Source organism: Theobroma cacao, chromosome 4 (assembly GCF_053813885.1).
Source record: "Theobroma cacao isolate CCN51 chromosome 4, ASM5381388v1, whole genome shotgun sequence".
NCBI lineage: Eukaryota > Viridiplantae > Streptophyta > Magnoliopsida > Malvales > Malvaceae > Theobroma > Theobroma cacao.
Window position 1 is genome coordinate 1,621,812 of NC_142642.1, and position 20,456 is coordinate 1,642,267.

General features: G+C 33.4%; 3 protein-coding genes and 1 pseudogene across 4 annotated transcripts; 2 read left to right on the forward strand and 2 right to left on the reverse strand.

The window, feature by feature from the left end:
* Positions 1-694: 694 nt before the first annotated feature.
* LOC18600906 (uncharacterized) lies at positions 695-2,567 on the reverse strand (annotated as a pseudogene). Its single transcript, XR_016025905.1, has 6 exons — positions 2,249-2,567; positions 2,068-2,164; positions 1,831-1,968; positions 1,673-1,722; positions 1,486-1,560; positions 695-1,399 (listed from the first exon to the last, which is right to left on the reverse strand). The product of XR_016025905.1 is annotated as an uncharacterized LOC18600906 (transcript).
* Positions 2,568-2,719: 152 nt separating this feature from the next.
* LOC108660421 (glycosyltransferase family 92 protein RCOM_0530710-like) lies at positions 2,720-4,979 on the reverse strand. The gene is made up of 2 exons (XM_018120178.2): positions 4,599-4,979; positions 2,720-4,463 (listed from the first exon to the last, which is right to left on the reverse strand). Exons 1-2 carry the CDS (start codon positions 4,723-4,725, stop codon positions 2,875-2,877), a joined length of 1,716 nt encoding a protein of 571 aa, XP_017975667.1. The 5' UTR covers positions 4,726-4,979; the 3' UTR covers positions 2,720-2,874.
* A 7,862-nt stretch (positions 4,980-12,841) lies between these two features.
* MYB40 (myb domain protein 40) lies at positions 12,842-14,451 on the forward strand. Its single transcript, XM_018119276.2, has 3 exons — positions 12,842-13,238; positions 13,362-13,491; positions 13,663-14,451. Exons 1-3 carry the CDS (start codon positions 13,106-13,108, stop codon positions 14,204-14,206), a joined length of 807 nt encoding a protein of 268 aa, XP_017974765.2. The 5' UTR covers positions 12,842-13,105; the 3' UTR covers positions 14,207-14,451.
* A 3,385-nt stretch (positions 14,452-17,836) lies between these two features.
* LOC18600907 (uncharacterized) lies at positions 17,837-20,023 on the forward strand. Its single transcript, XM_018118780.2, has 4 exons — positions 17,837-17,989; positions 19,001-19,108; positions 19,319-19,383; positions 19,502-20,023. Exons 1-4 carry the CDS (start codon positions 17,909-17,911, stop codon positions 19,647-19,649), a joined length of 402 nt encoding a protein of 133 aa, XP_017974269.1. The 5' UTR covers positions 17,837-17,908; the 3' UTR covers positions 19,650-20,023.
* Positions 20,024-20,456: the final 433 nt, after the last annotated feature.

The window sequence follows — 20,456 nt, forward strand, 5'->3', positions numbered from 1 at the left end:
GATTTTGGCTGGGTTGGTTTTTGGATCTGGTCCCGGGTTAACTGCAGGCGGATCTGATATTTTTGGGTTTTGACCAGAATGACTTGGGCCAGATCTGGGCCCAGGTTATCAATGGTGGATCACTGGATCTGTCTTTTATGGGTTTGAGCAAACAACAAAACTTTATGAAAGAATTAATATTGTTTTTTTTAATTAAAAAATTTTCGTTTGGTTGATATTTTTATTTTTTATATTTTTTGTAAAAAATAATAAAAAATGTAAAATATAAAAAATAATAGAAAACCAAAGTCAAATTAAAAAAATAAATATATTAAATCAAACAAAGCCTAAGAAACATTGTTATTATTAGTTACTCATAACTTACCTCGATCTTGTTAAAATCATTTTTTTCGTTAATTTGGTGTCTTATAATATAACATTTTAATTAATGATCCATCAGAATTTCATCAAAAAATCTGTAAATGATGGTAACAATGAAATGGAATGTAACAAATTTATGTGTTGTATGTTGAAATAAATAATTAACATGGGTGCATATCAATTATGAAAGAGCAATGAAGATTGTTGCTATATAATTGATGATATCCTTAAACCTAATTGGTTGGACCAAATTTTGGGTTTCCAATTTTCTAGTGGTTGGATTGAATCAGGATGGGTTTGAGTTTAAGATAATCGTGAATCATGTAGTCGTTGCTTATGAAACAGTAGGTACTGTAGCCAAAAAGGGGAGACCCAATTAACCAGAAAACGAGTTGCAGGGAACATACATAGGTTGTTTACAAAGAACTCAGAACTAGTGGACTACAAAGGTTACAACCTTTTGTGTTGTAACTTGTAACAATTGACATGATTATTTGTGTTGGTGGCATTGGTTAAGAACAAAAATCAAGAAGCTTTGAAAGGATATACTGGCCGGGCTCTGGTGCGAATGTTAATGGCTCCAGATGCCATTGCTCTCAAATTTGCTCTAGCTAAGGAAAGAGGGGTTCTTGATTACTGATGAGCCCCTCTAAAAGACTCCATGAATGCTTCTCTTTGCAACCTTAAAGCTAATGCAGCATCCTCATCTTGGCTTGGCGTTTCTCTTCTTCCGGATGCTTGCATCCGTGCTTACTAACAGTGAAAGATCCTCTCTTTGCAGCCTTAAAGCCAATGCAGCATCATAATCTTGGCTCATCACTCCTCTTTTCCTCATACTTGCATCTCTAGTACTGGTAGAGACCATTGGAGGTCTAGTACTTGGAGTTCTTCTGGTACTACGAGTTCCACTCTTTGGACTTTGACGCTAACTTTCCTGCCATTTAAGGCTCCAGCAGCCTTCCTTGCTTCAACCTCTTGGGGAAACAAAAGCTGTATTGTATTCCAAAGAACCGTGTCCACATTGCAAGATCTTCCATTGCTGCATATTCAAACAAGAACGATTTTAGTGCAAGAGTTCATCGCAATGATGTTAATCAGTTAATTTACAGCTGGGGCTGGTTTTACCTTATTAGCTGCCTACACTTTGGGCATTTCTTCCCACATTTATCTGCGGCTAATCTCAAACATTTCTTACAGAAACTACAATGAAAGAAAAAAAGAGTTTCACTAAAGTGACAGATCAATTACAAAAAACTACTCAAGATAACAAATTTTAGTTTTATTGAATTGAATATGTAATTGGCTTCTGTACCTGTGTCCCGAAAGAGTGGTACTTGGTTCAAAACAGATCTCCAAAAAAATCTGCCAAGCAAATAACGCCACATTAGAAGATAAAGAAGAAATAATCCAATAGCTTCAATCAATCAAAGCTGAATCTATTAACAATATACACAAAAACTAATGACTTACTGTACAAGAAAGCTCTTCTCTAAGTTTATCCATACACTGAGGAGCTGGGTTGGAGCAAGAAACACCAGGGGCCTGTTGGGTTGGTTCGTTTACTTCTGATTTCTTCTCCTCATTCACATTGATTCTTTGTTCCATTGACTGTTTCCACTCCCTAGGCAACATTATTATGCAATAAAAATCAATTTTCTTTCCTCCTTTTGCTTTTCTCAACAAACAAAAGAATTCCTAGAAGCAAACAGAAAATGAATTACCTTGTTTTGAAGTTCCTTCCTCATCGAGGTTTAAAGGAGTAATAGGAGTTGAAACAGGGCTCCTACTCTGAGCCCTACGATTCCTGAAAAACAAAACCATGAAGAAATAAATAAATAAATAAAAAGAAACAGTAAAAGCCTATAAAAATTTTGAGATTATTAATTACCTTCTTGAAGTGGTGGAAGGTGGAGTCTTCAAAATCAAATCAGAGCGTTTCTTGTGCTTAGATTGTCGATCAGGGGTGTCTTCAACTACGAGACTAGCAAAGAGACGAGCCCCATGGCTGCCACGGACTTGAATCTGGGACTAAACAAGGAATCAACTTTTTGGCTATTTTAAATCGGAATTGCTTGCTTGAATCTTCTGGGATTTGTTTTGGTTCTTCTCTCACCATTTTCTTGGAGGCTCTTTCTGGGTTTACTCAGAGGAAAAAGAAAAAAAAAAAACCGCTTCTCTTCCTCGTATGGAAGGCTTATAGGGAAAACTAAACGGTGGGATGATCTTTCCTAACGGTCAAATTTTTCGAATTTGGTTTTGAGCTGTCGGCTTTTACAACGGCTATAATTCCGAGCCCCAACGTGATTAGTCATTTTTAAATAAGTCTTGGGCCTTGAAGGATCATAAAGAAACAAAAATCTAACGAGAAGAAAATTTTTATTTACAGAAAAGAAACGAATTAATCCACTTTCTACATCAATTTTCTCATCATAATTGGAATGATGAAAAGAAAACAAGACCTTATAGTGTCCACTCTGTGCCTTCTCCTGCGCTGTCTACTCTTCTTTTCTTTTATCAAACTAAACTCTGTTTTCCATCATTTGCATCCTGCCATGGCAGAAGGAAAGTTTTTGGGTTGACAAAGTTTTGCAAAACCCTATCTCTAAGCCCAGTGTCCAGGACCTCACAGAACCGACTCGACCAATCAACAGGTTCAACAGCTTTCGTCCCCAGCCCGGGGGCTCGATCTTTGGACCCTACGTTCTGCTCATCTTTCCAATCGGCAACGTACGTAGCTACCCTCCTATAAAACTTCTCCTTGAACACTTCCCAAACTTGGTACTTGTAATGATTCACAACCATCATCGTTTTATCAACATCTAGAAACCTAAAACCATGCATCAAATGAAAATGGTGCACTACGTTGATTAACGTGGAATTCAATGCCTCTGGCCTAACTATACTCTTGTGCCTCTCTGGGGCCGTCATCCGACATGTGTACCCCACCATCACACCTTGTCGAGGCACGTGTCTGAGCCCCGACGGTCCGAAACTATAACACGAGACACGCAATTCACCAATAGGAATATGCGCTGCTTCGGTATCCAAACTAGGTGCTCTCGAGCTTAAATTCCTAAGAACAGCTTGCAACGTTAACCCCGATGGCAAGTGGAAAAACTCATCCACATCAATAAATCCAACCCAATCACAAGAACTTCTAGATCTCAAGGCACAATGGGCAAACCCTGCTTCTTGTGTCTTGATCCAAGGCCAGATGTGTCGAGAAATGTTATAGTTGGCATCGGATAACGACTCGATGACACTATCTGTGTCATCGTCGCTGTTGTTATCGTATATGTACCAACGTTGTACCCCGATTTGGGCATGGTACATAACCCATTCCTTCAAAAACCTTGCTTGGTTACGTGCCATAGTGCAAATGCACATTTCGTGTGGTTTTCGGGTGGGCACCGGCTGTAGACCCGGACCTACCAAGTGCCCCAATCGGGCTACGGAAGGTAGTAATCCATTGCCCTTGATCCTAATTGAAACCTTGACAGGGCCATTGACTTTTTGTTGCCCATTCAAAACGCTCAAAGGGGTTTTGCACCGTACGATCTCCTGAGCAATTGATAAAACTTCTGATCTTAACACTAAATTCAACCTGCTAAAATCCCAGCCGTACACGCACTCAAATCTTGATGCATTGGAAACTCTTTCTGGACGTAGATTAAGCCCCTTGACAAAAAGGAGTGTAGTATTATCCTTATCAATCAAAGCCTCGTAAGCAAGAGTGCCCCACCGATGACTGGGCCCAGCTGGGATGACCCCATTTGACTTTGAGGCAACCGTTACGATCAACCCACGTGGACAACCGGGACACCATACGATCTGCTCACCGACCTGACGGGAATCAACACGAGCTGGCGGCTTCTTAAGCCGCGTCTCGGATGAGTTATTATCGGCCGAGAGGTAAATGCAAAGGAGTTCTTCTTTGGTAAATAAACGAGCCCGTGGAGGGCATTCTAGGAAAAGTATCACTTGATCTGGAAACAAAATGGTTTCACGAATTGAAAGTACCGGAACTACCGGAAATTCGTTGGAGACGACGGCGTTAATGGTTGAGGTTTGGCGCGTGGACCCCAACACAGGATGAAACGTTTCTGTTTGAAAAAATTATTTAAACAAGATTATCAATAAATAATAATAAAATTTTTACTACTGATAAATTAATTACTATGTCATATAAAATAGGAAGAAAATAGCTAAATGGATTGAAAACCAATTGATTAAACTACCTCCAAAAAAAAGTCGAAAGGTGGAGAAGGAGAAGCCAGTTAAGAGAACGCAAGAGACGACGACGACGGCAGTGAACCAGAAGAACCTGCTCCATGAAACGACGTCGTGCTTCCTACGATCCCTCATGGATGCTGCGCTCTTTTCACAACCAATGAAAGACAACCGATAATCTGGTCATTCATCTGTGTCTTCGGCTCAGAAATCGCTGGTCTTTAAATCCAAAAACTTTCTTTTCTATTTGTTTGGATTTTCTTGGAAGTACTTGAAAACTCAAAAGAAAAGAAATGGAGATAGGAAAAGGAAGGTGAAAAAGAAAAAAAGAGAGAGAAATTATGGGGAAGAAAGAGAGGCCGCTATCGAAATCATGCTTTGGCGTTTCGACCGTTCGTGTCGGTTTATATTCGGTCGTCATTTCCTCCGTTTTTTCAGAGATGTTCCTGTGTGTTTCACGGTTCATCTTGATTTTTTACCTCACTGGCTGAGTACCAATCAACTTCTGCCACTTCATCTTCGTACGGCAAAAGTAAAAGGACTATTTAATTTACTCATTTCAACGGGCCGTTGATTTATATTAATTATTACTTTGAATAATTTAGAAATAATTAATATTTATTGTACGTTATGAAAATATTTAGTTTTTATTTATTCTAAAACAATAATTATATATAAAATATAAATATTTTGAAGGTATAAAATATTTTTATTTTCAAATTATATAATTTTTATTAATTTTGATAAATAATAATATTTACAATGATCATTTACAAGTATAATGAATAAAAATATTCATTTTTCTCAATTCAAAAGTTTTTCAACATCTTTTTTTTATATATATTATTGATCAGTATTTAATGTTACGTACATTCCAGATAAATATTTTTTTTACTTTTAAATAATAATTATAAAAAATTGTTCTAAAATATAAATAATTAAAATTTTATAATAGTTTTTTATGAATTATTTAATAATATTAGAACTTAAAAATATCTTTTAAAGAAATTGGTTCAATATAATTTGAGTTCTTCTTTATAAATCAAAGAAATTATATTAATTTTTACAATAGAATAATTTTAAAATATAACAAACAATATCTCCATTTTGTCAATAAAAGATTTTATTAACATTCTTTTATATATATATATATATATACGTTTAACATAGTGATAATTGAAATTTACAAAGTTTTTTTTTTCAATGAAAAGTTATGGTAACAGCTCATATAAATTGGCATAATCAAAGTAAAACAATAATAAAAAAATGAACTGAATTTGTAAGGGGGAACAGAGGATAGATATTTTACCATAATATGCAATTTACAAATATCTAAGTAAATATTAATATAATTTTTTAAAAAAAGTAAATATTAATATAATCATGGTGGACTGATTATATCAGTTTTTGTAGTATTCATAATTGTAAATAATATTAATTTAGTATCATTCTCGATATTATTCCAATTCATATAAACATGATAAATTGATTATACTAGTTCCAATAATATTCATATATTGCAAACAATATTAATTTGGTATCATTCCTGATATTATTCTAAATAGATAAATTGATTATACCAATTTTTGTAACATTCATAAATTGTAAACAATATCAATTTGGTATCATTCTGGGTATTATTCCAAATTGATATAATCATGATGGTAGTCTACATAAATTGGTATAATTAAAAAAAAAACAAAACAAGGTATTAAGTAATTTAAAAAGAAGCAAAAATTTGAGATTTTAACTCAAGCGACCTTTATAAAAAAACCCACTTGAATCAAGCCCAAATTGCCTTTTTCCTTTCATGTATTATATTAATATCATAAGTAAGAATTAAATGTATTAATTTTACAACACGAGTTAAGACTTGTATGAAAAAAAAAAGATTTGAGAATTAAAAAATTATTTTCATGAAACAATTGAAGTACTTTGTGAAAAATATCTATTAATACAAGTGACATATTTTCGTTCATTTTGTTATTTTTTATCCAAAAATCAATAAAATAAAAAGTATAATAACAAATTTTAATGAAATTAAAAAATAATAACAAACTTTTATTATACATTATTTTATTACTTCAACGTTATTGAATTTTGTCACAAATTTCAAGTTTTTTTAAAATTTATTACTATATTATCAATTTTGTTAATTTTTTGACAAAACAAAATGTAATTGAAAATTTTCGTGAATTTTATTAATATAAGTGACATAATTTAATTTAATTATTTTTTTGTCTGAAAATTAATAAAATTGAAAGAATAATGACAATATTTTATGAAATTAAAGAATAATAACAAAATTCAACATTAACCAATAATATGATGACGAATTTAACCTTAATCCCAAAAGATTGTTCCTCGAGAATTTGCATAATATCGGAAGGAACATTAAGAATAGGAATGTAGGATGTGCCGATGGAAAATCATGAATTAGTAAGTTGAATGATCAAATCCTTCCTACACCAACTAAGAAACAGCCACGTGGATGATCATTTGATACTTTAGAATGCTCCGCAGTGCAGCAGATTACCCTACCTTTCGTGTTAATTGTGCAATCTAAATGCCGCCTAACTGTCAATGATTGAAAAGGGGCCGGCCTTTTCTGAACGTGGGGCCCCTAACCTCTGAATCTGCCACGTCATATATGATCTAAGGTTGACACGTTTGAGTACTTGAAAAGCCTCCTCAAAGAAAATACTAATATTAAAAAACAAAAAGAAAAATGGCAAAGAAAGAAGGATTTGCACACAACAATGACTGCATGATAACATCAAATAATTTCTTATATTTATATTACTTTCAATCACATATTACATGTTTTAGTTGAATTAACATTATATATCTCTTCTAATTTTGATTTTTTTATATGATATTTTTTAATTTTATTAGACAAAATTAATAGCTTAACTCCTACAAAAATATAAGTTATCCAGATATATGAATCCGGAAAAAAAAGAAGCATAGGCATAAAATAATAATTAAAAAAAAATCATGAGATATTATTAAAAAAAAGTTAAAATCACAAAGACGTAAATAGAGTTTTTTTTTGTAATTATATATAATAAAAAATAATCAGGACATGAAATTATAATATGTGTAGGAGACACCAAGACTATTATGCAGTATGTTTTTTTTTACTTAATATAGTTCATCTGTTAAATAGTCTTGGCAATTGATAAGTATGATTCATTATGTTATGGATAATGTGTTTAATTTGTTACCTAATTAATAACTGCATTATATACATAAAAAGCCAATTAAATCCCAATGTTAGGATATATACCCAAAAAAATATTGATAGTGTCAAGATCAAAGACAATTTTGCAAGCAATCAAGTTTAAAATTAAATTAAATATTTAGGTTTTGAAGTTTTGAAATCGAACTCATTAACAATTCTTTTATTATAAAAAAAAAAGGGTCAAAGGAGCAAAAAAATATGTCAAATTGAAAATAAAAAAAGACTAAAAAAAGAAGAAGAAATAGTGTTTATACTTGGAAAAAAGAATTATTTGCAAGTGGGAATAAGCTAGTCCTTTTAGCTTGAAAATACAAAATTGTTGGGCAGATTTGTTTGGTTTCGATGAATTAATGACTGGTGGGGTGTTGCTGATGGATGAATATAATTAAATTAAAAGAAATAATTAGTGGGTTCTACCAAATGCTAAGACTAAGTGCACTGATGGATACTCAACAAATCTTATCCTAAATTCATTTTGTCAAGAAGACTAAGAGTAGCCACTGCTTTTTGCAAGAAAAGGGTGTAACAGAGGGATTCCTCATATCATAATAATTATCAATAATAATAAAGAACCATTGAGCTTGAAGCTCTTTTTTTTTTGGTATTTTAAAAAATCATGAAAATTAATAAAAATATTTGTATTTGATATATTGTTTGTATATAATAAAGGGTCATCTCATAAATATGTAAATGTAAAAAGTTTAAAGATTATGAATATTTATTTTAAAATTTTTTAATTTTTAAATTTATTTATTAACAAAATGACAACATTCGATATAATATATAAAATTAATAAACGAAAAACGTATTAAATGTAAATTTATAAGAAAATATCTTTCTATCGTTCACTTAAGAGAAAGGCAGAAAAGCAATGACATGGAAAACGACGGGTGTGATAAATGGGAGAGAAAATGACTTGAGTTGTGTTTGGTAAGATAGAAAAAGCGACAAGGAAAATACCCTTGTTTATTTAGATTTATAAGACTATATAGTTTCACGTCTAAATTGAGATGATTGCATGATTATGTAGTGAAAACGTAAGACACTGAGGAGAATAAAAAATGTTGTCAATTTAGCATTTTTTTTTTATTTTATATAAAAGAATTTCACTTTCAATTTACACGTACCAATGGCATTATGTTTCGAATAAATAGTATTTTAATTGACTGACCCACTTATTTTTCAAGCCTCCATAGCCATGATAGAGATGTATATACTTTTCTTTTCCTTTTTCCTTTTCATTATTTAATTTTTCCCTTTGTTTTTCTCCTCTCTTTCTCTCTCTCTCTCTCTCTCTCTCTCTCTCTCTCTCTACTTTTCTATCTTTAATAATTTGGTACCAAGCAAAGCTTAATGTTCTAATTCATTTGCAAAAATTTAATCTGGGTTTCTTCCTTGTCAGGTTGTTCATAATGCCAGAAAGATTGCTTGTCTTAGTAGTAAAATGATAAACAATCCATCATGTTTCCATCTCACAAGGGGAGATTGTAGAAATTCTGACAGGACTTTTACTAACTGAGAACTTATCATGAGTTTGCAGCCATGAAAATGGGCAGCAAATGAACATTGGAAGACTGCTGATATAGAGAAACTGAGGCAATTTCCTCAAAACTTTTACCATATTTTCTTTTTCTTGGACACCAATCAATTTTGCACCATGGTACAATCCAGTTAGCAGCAAGCAAACATCAGCAGCAAAGTTTTTGAGGAGGGTTCCAAAAGTTCTCTCCACCTTTCTCTTTTTAGTTGGATGCCAATGATTATGGCAGAATATTGTCTGGATTTTGGCTGGAGAATTTGGAAGGCTGCTGGATAGAGAAACCGAAGCAACTTCCTCAAAATTCTACCAACCATTTCTTTTTTCTTGGATGAACATTCATGTTATTGGATTACCTGCTCAGCCATGTACCAAAAGGTTAGAATTTCTCAACATTGCATCACCCGAATAATCATCAAACTATCGAAACAGTAAAGCTAATCTGCCTGCAGATATATGATAATAATAGATCAGGACAAGTATATGTGACAATTAAGGATTCTATCAGAGAAGCCAATAGGAAGATTAAGCAAGTCAAGTAAAGCTTTTGATTGCCAAAAGAAATATAATTAAAAACAATCAAATTTCAAATCAATTTGGGTTTGATCCTCATATCTTTTCCTTGTTATTCCCATCATAATCCTACACAAATCGTATTAGTTTTAATTAATCAAGTCATTCTCAATGTTATCAAATGGAATTGTCACTCACCTTGTTACTTGCGGTACCTTCTTCCATAAAAAAAAAAAATGAGAATTTAGATTCGAGTTCAGACAATTGAGATTAACAGACAGGACGAGAAAAACTAAAATTTTATTATGTAATTCAGCTAATGGATCAAAAACAAGTCCATGTTACCATTTGTGTGGTTCTACCAAGTTCTGACAAGGAGTTCAGGTTCTGCTCTTTTTGATTCTGTCAGAGGTTGAAACAAGATCATTTTCATTCTCTTCTCAGAGAGATATTATGTTTCTTTTTTAACTATGCCGTAAGTTGACAATGAGATGACATTAATCATTGTTATTCTGTTATGTGACTCTTTTATCATCAGAATATGTTCTTTCTATCCTGAGAATGTGGAAGGCATGATTCTTGTGCAAAGAAAGTGTGTTTTTTCCTAGGCAAAGTTGGGTAAATGACAATCATAATTTCCTGTAAACTTGCCAATTTTTTAATCCCATATTCTCCTCCTAAGTTCATCCACAAATCACAAATCTTCCTTCATTAAACTATATGGTTTTACAGGAGTACTACTATACTTCTTCATCAGCTCAATAAGGAAAAGGAAATTTCATAGGTATCTTTGCTTTTCTTAAGTAATTTTTCTCTTGTCCTGAGTCCATGGTTAGGTGTCACTAACAACTTGAGAGTACTATATTTTAAGCAGTTGTCATTTTGGGTAGGATTTTTCTAGCAGGATGCTAGATGCTCCAGTAAGTGGAGGGCAATTTTGTCACCAGCTAATCATCTTTGCTCTTGACTTGTTTCCCCAAAGATTATGTCATAGATTACGAATGGTCCAATACTTCCAACAGGGGAAACAATGAAAATTTTTCAGCCATGATAAAGAAAAAGAAAAAACATGGAGGGAGAAGGATTCTTGTAGATATTGGAGTAATGTGGAAGGTGTCAAATGTTCTGTCCAAGTTCTTTAATAGTTGACCTAAAGATCTGTGATCAAATTTCGCCCTTGCTTCAGATTTCAGGTTAATCAAATGGGAAAGCCTGTTGCTCAAGTTAGTCAATTTTAAAAACAATATTTCAAGAGCTGATTCTGTGATTCATGTTTTCAGTGACAGAGTTTACCAGGTAAGGTGGGGTTCAAGGTAGTCAGGATCTTATTTACATTGGGAGAGCAGGATGAAACCTGAGAATTTTTAGCTGCAAAATCTAGGCTAACTAGTATTAAAACTAAAGAAACAAAGGAATGTAAACAGACCCTATGTCAGCAAGAAGATTCTTGTTAGGATTTTCTAGCTTATTGTTTTCTCTAACCCCAACAAGGCCCGCTTTGACCCCAAAAACAAAACAATTATATAGCATGAATTATTGTGCATTATAGGGAATATTCATCACTTTGTACATGCAATGAACCAGAAGATATGATTACCCTTCATTTTGTTTTTTTCCTTTTTCAGTTTTCCTTCTGTGTTACGGGAATGTGTTGGAAGAGTCCCACTAAAATAAAATTATTCAATTCCCTTTTGTTACATAGAGAGAAAATTTATCCGGTTTCTTTAGGCTTGCTCGTTAATTCTCCTTTTTTTTGCCATCTTTTGTCATAATCCATGGCTGCACTTGAGAAGTTCTAAAGAACAGTGTGACCCTGTTGTCTCCTACAGAGAAAAATTGTGGTTGCCCATTTAATCCTTTCACCCCGGAAGTCTCTTGTCTGTTCCTTTTCTTCTTTCATTTCTGGCTTAATTAATTTCTGCTGCTCCTTTGCCCTCTTATCCTTTTATATAAATGGAATCAATGATGACAAGATCAAAGAACTGAACAGCACAACTGATTTGTTATAGGGACTATTAAGCTAATTTACAAGTTGCAGGTGGAAGTTAAGTCCTTCATTTCTTTAATCATATTTCAAATTTTATAGGTTTGTAGTTTCTTGAGTAAAATGTTAAATCATTGGTATGTTTAGGTCTTTTTGATACTTTAGCATGTAATGTAAAAACTTGATTATTTAGAAGAAATTTTATTAAATTTTTAAGATCGATATCTAATTTAAAATCAATTAATAATTTCGGGATATTCTTAATTTAACTTATATGAGATTTCTTTTATCACCACTTGAATATTCTTCTTATGCGTAGAGTAATATACTTATTCGTGTCATGAATCATGAGGGGTTTACGGAAGGATAGACGAATGAGAACAATGCTTACTTTGATACCATATTAAGTTTTTAAGATGGATATTAAATTTAAAAACGCACAGAGATTATTGACGTGACCATTTCAACGAGTTTACTGTTCAAAAAAAATTAAGAATGGAAGTTGTCATAAGTTAAAAATTAAGAAAAGGATAGATTGCTACAGAAGAACTATTGAATTGATGTTTCATGGTAAACAATTAAGAATGAGAGACACGAGTGGATTTCTTTCCATTTTTTCTTTAACTTTCTGTTTTTTTTTCTTTCTATTCCCAGTGTATAAACATTGACTGCTAAGTTAACCAGTTCTGGTTCCAACCAAATCACATGCTTGGAATTTCATGGCACTTGCATTTTCCTCTGAAGGAATCTCTTTAACCCTGCCTACAGAGGAGAAAGTTTGGCTCCAACGACAAAACTGGCCAGCTTATAAGGGGCCAAGGAATCCCATCAACTGTTCTAAATTTAACTTTGAGCTTAATAAAAATCAAAACCAATGGAAAGAAAGACTTTTAGTTTGCAGGAATAAACTTTGTCAACGAGGACGACCCACGTTTGGTTTCTTATATATAGGACCATTGCCATTGTCTCAGACAAGGGAGGTGGCCATTTTTATAATTACTAACCCTTCATGCTTTAAACCCACCAATTTTAATGCTTTTTCCCAATTCAATCATGAATCTCCCTGCTTCAACAACATGCTGCTCTTCCTTTCTTTTTTAAAATGTCTGTATGAGCTGGCATAGCATCTTTATCTTGGACTGCAAGTTCCTTTTAAGCACTCTTTGGATTTTCTAGTCTCGAACTTTCAACGGATCACTCTCGTTTTTGCTTTGTCTGAAGTTGATCAATCTCAGAAATGGGAAGACAACCTTGCTGTGATAAGGTTGGATTAAAGCGCGGTCCATGGACGATAGAGGAGGATCATAAGCTGATGAACTTTATACTCAACAATGGTATTCATTGCTGGAGAACGGTTCCCAAGCTTGCAGGTAAATCTTCAAAGAAGTATTGAAGTTTCTCCACCCCTCTGTGTCTCTGTATCAGGCACATGAACTTGTGATTAAGTTGGGAGGGTATGTTTAAGAATATTGGCATTTTGTATGGTGATGCAGGTCTGTTAAGATGTGGAAAAAGTTGCAGATTAAGATGGATAAATTATCTCAGACCAGACCTTAAGAGAGGGGCTTTCACAGAATCAGAAGAGGATCAGATTATTCAACTTCATGCGCGTCTTGGAAACAGGTAGAGAGTCACCATCTTTCTTGCAATATGAATATGATTATATATTAAGAAAACTACGGTAGTGCAACTGTGCAAGGGCAAGGTCCAAGTGATATTCCTGGCAAAATGCCATGGATGATTAGTGTTCATAGCCAGTTCATTCTTCATTCTAACACATGATAAAATTGGCAGGTGGTCCAAGATTGCTTCACATTTTCCTGGTCGTACAGATAATGAAATCAAGAACCATTGGAATACTCGAATCAAGAAGAAGTTAAAGCTCCTTGGCCTAGACCCTGTGACACACAAGCCTATTGAGAAGGCAGAGAAAACTGATGGTAAAAATAAGATGACCTCGAACTCTAATTCATCTAATAAACAAGAAGCAAGCTTCGAGTCAAAGTCAGAGGATGATCATGCCATCACAGTTTCTACAAGCAGAGATGAGAAATCAGAAGAAACTCAAGTAATTTTTGATGAAACAAACGATCTATTAAACAACTACCAAATGTTGTGTGGAAGCTTTGATTTGGAGTCATGGCTGAACCAAGATACAAATACTTCTTCCTCTTACACATCTTCATTCTCAGTGGAAGAATCCAACAATCCTTCACTGGGTGAAACCACCTCTACTCAAGAAGACTCCCTAAAGCAATGGGTTGACAGTGTGGATTCATTTCTCTCATGGGATGGCTTCAGTCATCTGGAAGAAAATTTTTTCCTCCTTGGGAAATAGGCAATTGAACATAACTTCTTCTATTCCCAAGTTTCTCTTTAGACTACTACCCTATCGTCTTAGCAATAAAAAAAAAGATCACAAAAGGTGATTCGGATTGATCATATCTGCTACCAAAAACTGCAGCTTCCTCTCCACTTCAACTCTTTTTCACCTTCTTGCTTTGTGTTTAACCTTTGAAGTTGTACTTATCAAAAATTGGTGTCCTTAATTTCCAGAATTAAATTACCCGTGATTGATCACTATGTATGTCTTGTTTATTCTTTGTAGCTGGTATCAAGCTTGTAGCATTTGACCAGAGAGAAAGCCTTAAAAAAGCTTGATCCATTGCCCCTGCCACTGATTAGGTTACTTTTTATCATACTCCCTTTGTAACTGTAAATTTCTGTGTACTGTCACACATCATTATGAAAGTGCCCAAGGTTTTACTTCATTTTGTTGCCTTCTGAAACAACATAGTCTTTTATTTTTGCTTGACTTTAAAGGAAAAAGGTGGAAAAAAAATGGGAGAAAAAAGAAAGAGAAAAAGCCGGCAACAGCAGAGAATCAGATAGATGCTCCTGGATGTCTGCTAAGATTATGTCTCTTTTATAACCTTTCTGCAATATGAAGTATGATGAGCACTCTTCATTTCTTTATTGTGTTAACTTTTTTGGCATGTATCTGTAATGCAATTGAGGAAACTGCTTAGCTATCTATTTGTTTTTGCTTTGTTTTCAATTGTTGGGGGGATAGAGATAACTAGATTAGGTCGTGCTTAGCACTGAAACCTGGAAGTGGAATCCGCTAGGAGTTGTTTATTTCTGTGCATGCATCTGTAGATTGTTACAAGGCAAGGAATCCTATGATGGAGCTCAATAATCTAACCCTGGAAAAAAGAAAAGTTCGCATTCCTGCGACTGTGAATGCACTGGCTCTTGAAGCCAACCAATGGACAGAAAAATTCAAAGAAACAAAAAAAAAAAAAAAACCTGGAAAAACATTTTCTAATCTGTTGACCACCTTCCATAGCCAATCGTTTTGCGTAAAATGTTACTTTAGGAGTTCAATGTATTTGATACGAAATACTCCGGACAAAACAGATCGAGACTTCTTATCATTTTATTAGAGATTTTGTCCGTGAGCATTTTCTTCAAACTTTTCACACTCGTTCTCAATCAGAGCTTGTTCACACTGTCACTAAAGACTTGTTATATACGGATGTTTCATATGTTCAGACACAAGCTTTTGTAATGTTCTTCTCGATCACTCGAGGTGATGTATATACACATGTATAACTTTTATAAATAATATAAATATATACATGTAACTGCACGTTTGATTCGTGAAATAAACAGAAATAAAATAAAATAATTATTCTATGAAAATAGAATACAGTGAAAATAAAATAGTTATTATGTAATTTGGTATAATGAATTGAGTAAGGTAAGAATAGCTATTATGACTTATTACAGTATTTGGTTGATAAAAATAATTTTAGAATAAAAAAGTAGAGAATAAAAAGATAAAAATATCCTTTGTTATATATATTATTTATTGTTGTTTTATTTTTAAAAATTAGTATTTTATTTATAATTTAATATTAACATTATAAAATTCTAATACTTTAATTATAATTTAAACGTTGCAATGATTATTTTATTTTTTTATTGTTTAAATATGAATAATTTATAATTTATTTTAAATATTAATAATTAATTATTTAAATATTAATATTTTATTAATAATTTATCATTAATATTTTCAAATATCAATATTTTATTTATAATTTGACTTTTAACTGATTTTAAAGAATAATTATTTTTAAAAAAATTACTATTTCTTGATATAATTACTAACCAAACATAGGAGAAAGTACCACATGAAAATAGAAAAAGAATAACTTAACTGTTCCTTGTACCAAACGTCCCGTTGTTTATCTGAACTTAACCTTTCTATTCTTTAGGAAGTTTGAGGATTGATGTGGAAACCAAGTAAACTGGTGTGAAAGGTGAGTTTTATTCCAAATACGTAGACATAGAACAATCTGTTACGTATATTTGGTCGTAGCATTTCTCTGAAAGCAAAGTGTTTCTTTTTCCATGATAATGATCAGTAACTTGTTGGAAAAAAAGAGTCAAGTCTGATCAATTAACAGTCTGGAAGGCCAACCTCAGCAGCAGCACGAGTTAAAAAAAGGGGAAGAAAATGACACAAAAAAACAAAGAAAGGAAATCATAGACCCTGATTCCCTGATTTCCAAGCTTATCTGTTGATTACTAGGTCTGATTTGGACACCAAAACTAATTACAATGACATATTTGACTAAACAACAGGATGATTGGACCTGGAAACAGATAGGATTTCGACATGGTAAGCCTTTCGGGAAATTGAACAAGTTCCCATCTCCACAATATTGTTTTTAAACCCAAGTTGCCGGCTCTTGCTTCATTTTATATTATTTCCAATATCAGTTGTACAACTCTGCTCAACTATAAATTTATGACCCAAGTTGATACTTTCTTCATGTTTATTATCCATTTTTTAAGCCCTGCAGATGATTTCTGTTCCCATAAAGAATTGAGCTGTTAACTTGGTTTAACAAAATTACAAAAAAATATTATTGCACCTGAACATACACCAATGTGATTAAACTTATTGTTAAGATCAGTGTCTCATGAACAACCCTAGAGCCATCAAAATTAAAAAGAGCCAAAGCAATGGAAATAGAGCAAACATACGACCAACCCACCTAGTGGTACCCTAACACCCAATGATTAGATGATTTGGCCTCCATGTTTATTGAAGTCAAATATGATAGGCAAAGTAAGTGTTCAGGTCAAAATTAAACCCCCAGCACTCTAAACTCTAGATAATCGTCATGGCTATCATCATGGCCTTTTGTTTATATAAGAATTAGAGACCCTTTTTTCTTCTTTCTTTATTGCTTATAAAAGGATAATGATAGACATATTGGAATGAGGTCATTTCTTTTGGTTAATTTATGGGAGTGAAGTAAGTAAACTTGTGAAGAGTATTTATTTATTGGGAACTTATCTTCTTTTTGTGGTCCTTAAGCCATTTACAGAAAGGGTCAAGTGGTTTTGTTTAATTAGAATAATTACTATTTTATTATTTGATGCCTTTACATATGCTTCACATGAATTAATAACATTTCCAATTTCTTACTCATAAGTCACAACCAATATATTTTTTTCTCTATACTTTAGTCAAACAACATAGATTCCATACACAAATTGTAATTTATTTTAGTGGAAATTAGTCTTGGCACGCACGCAAGAAAAATTATAATTAAGCGATCTCTCTCTCTATTTTTTTAATAATAGGATAAAATTTAAATATTTTCATTATTTTATCAAATATTGACTTTTTATTTATCTTTCCTCTAAAACCCATACTAAAATTTATTTATTTTTATAGTTAGTACAATTTGATATTAAATTTTTTGGGTTTCACATTGCAACTTAATGATGAGAATTAAATTTAAAATAATAATTTGGATAATCACTTTTCCCCCATTTTTTAAAAGGGGAGAGTTAAAAGAATCAAGCCCAATGAAAGTATTGGCCTTATGAGAACAAAATCTTAAAATATATGGGCCAACTTTGTCCAACAAAAGAAAGGCCCAGATCCAAAGACAGTTCCAGCTCTACAAGAAAACGTGAGCACTACGAAGAAAACAGTGTCAGCTTAGCTCGAGCTATGCAGAGGGCAATTCCAAGGATACACACTCTCGTTGCAACTCCAGGCCTCAAAAGCTTCTCTCTTAACGCACCCAGGATCGTAAGTTTTTTTTTTTTGGAATTAATTTATTCTTTTATATTTGTTTTGTTTTAGTTGATTTCTCTTTTTTTTTTTGTTGCTAATTTAATGAGATTTTTTTTTTGTTTTGATTTTTATTTTTTAATATAATCAGGCCCAGATTAGTTTTAAAAGCACCCATTTTGATTTTTAGGTTGAATATATCTTTTTGGAAGTAGAAATAATCATTTGGGATATTATCAAGATTACCAATGAAAATTATGGATTAGTTTGCTAGTTGAGTTGATGTTGAAATTTGTTTGTGTCATGCTTGGGAGTTTTATTCTGGTGCTGCTGTGTGTCCTCCTTCCCGGATGGTTAGCCTGAAAGACAGGGGAAGGGAGGATCCAGCGTAAGGGGGTTGCTGATTCAGCACCATGCCTTGTATGGTTGTTCTGGAGGATTGTGATTTTGTGAAAGTTTGGCACGAATGGATTGGGGCTCCACGGTGGTCATGACTTGCTGTAAGTGAGTTTAATTGATGTTGGTTTAGTAAACCCACCTGTACAGTAAGGCTGTTTTCTAATTGTGGTACGATGAGTGTTCCTCTTGCGGCATTCTTTTTGTGTGGATATCTTGAATGCTGATCGATCTCACTGCAAGCGGATGTTGCTTTTCGTCGTATTTGTTGTTATACACAGGTGAAGCATTGAAGGGGGTTTTATTGTCTCTTCACTTGCTGGCCTATACCACTACCAATTCACAGGGTAGTTTTTTTAATCTCTTCTTAATGAATCATTCTTGCTTTTCAAAAAAATAAAAAAAATTAGTTGGTTTCTTAAGTTTCATGGATAAGTAGGTAAATTCTACAAATGTTTCATTGAATCTTTATAAGTTAGGTAGAGAAACCGATGAATGATTCATTAAAAAGACATACTGTCTAATCTCTGTTTTCATGGCAATGACTGAGTAAAATTTCAGTGATACATGCTTGTAGCTTTTTTCTCTATCATCATACTGGAATTCACACCTGCCATGCTGAACCTTGTTCAGGTAGAGGTAGAATATGCAAATGGTAGCAAGTTTTGTTTGTCAGCTGAGTTTTTGAGAGTTTATAGCCCAGCTGCTGATGGCAAGATTAGGTCAATTGGAGGTGAAAAGGTACATATTATAATTCTTGTCTTGGCCTAAACTAGTAAAGGCACATAATTTGCTTGGTTTTCTGCCATTGAACACGCAGCGCTATATCTACTTGGATAATGTTAACCCTTTTTTCCTTTAAATTTATTTTAACTCTTGACCCTCCAAGAGATTTTATGTCCCTCTAAAAAGAGCAATTGTCATGTCTGATTGCTGAGATTCGTTTATCAGGTGATATCTGGGCGGCGCCATGTGGGGATAATGTCTGCTGAACCAGTAGGAAACTATGGTGTAAGGTATCTTCACTAAGTTCTGCATTTCACCATCTCAGATTCTTTATAAAGTCTACATATGGTTAAATACGTTTTCCCTGTTTATTTGATCATTTGTGTCATTTTTGGGTGGATGGTTCAGGATAGTTTTTGATGATTTGCATAGAACCGGGATTTATTCTTGGGACTACTTCTATAATCTTGGGACCAACAAATTTACCCTCATGAGAAATTATATCAAAACACTGAAGAAGCACGGGCTCAGCCGGGATCCACCTAAAAGAAAGTGATTGAAAGACCTCTGATTTTCTGAGTTAGCCCCTCAAGAGCACCGAGTCAACCTTGGTCCTATCAAGAGGTTGCCATTGAAGAAACTCAGTGGTCAATCTGGAAATACATGTTGCAATTGAAGTTAGTTGAAGAACAGCTTAAGAGCTGTGATTGGAATTATTCTATTTATATTTAGTTAAGTCAGTTGTGTGTTTGTGAGATGCACATGCTCCTTTTAATGGTAGCAATCATTGTAACGATTTTACCCCTTAGGCTGTTAGTACTAGTGTTTGATTGTTTCAACTTTTTAAACTAACTGGAAAATCAGTTTGCACGTTGGGATATCTGCTTGTATTGAAATCAATAAAATTACACAGAAAATTTTAGTATTAAATGATTTTCATTTATTGGTACAGTTACACAGAAGATAAACTAATGATGCATTGTATTAAATAGCAGGGAAAAAAAAAAAGAAATCTTTATTGTGGATATTTCCCACTCTTGTTATCCCTTCAGCAACCGAACCCTTGTTTGCTGTCCATTTGCTTTGCACTTTGCATTGGTAGGCTGTGGATGAAATCTACCACCTTGTCAAAGGATGCAAAGACTTTTTACAAATGTCTACAAGAGCTAAGCAGCAACTTTTGGAACTTCATACCTGCACTGCCTGGCACTTGTTCACTTTGAATGAAATCAACTAGCTTGCGTTGGCACTTCACAATGTTCAGTTTGGACTCGTATATTTTAGCAATTTCCTGTACATAAAAAGGCTATGTGAAGGATTTAACAGTAACCCATTTTCACATCAACATACAGCATGTACCAAA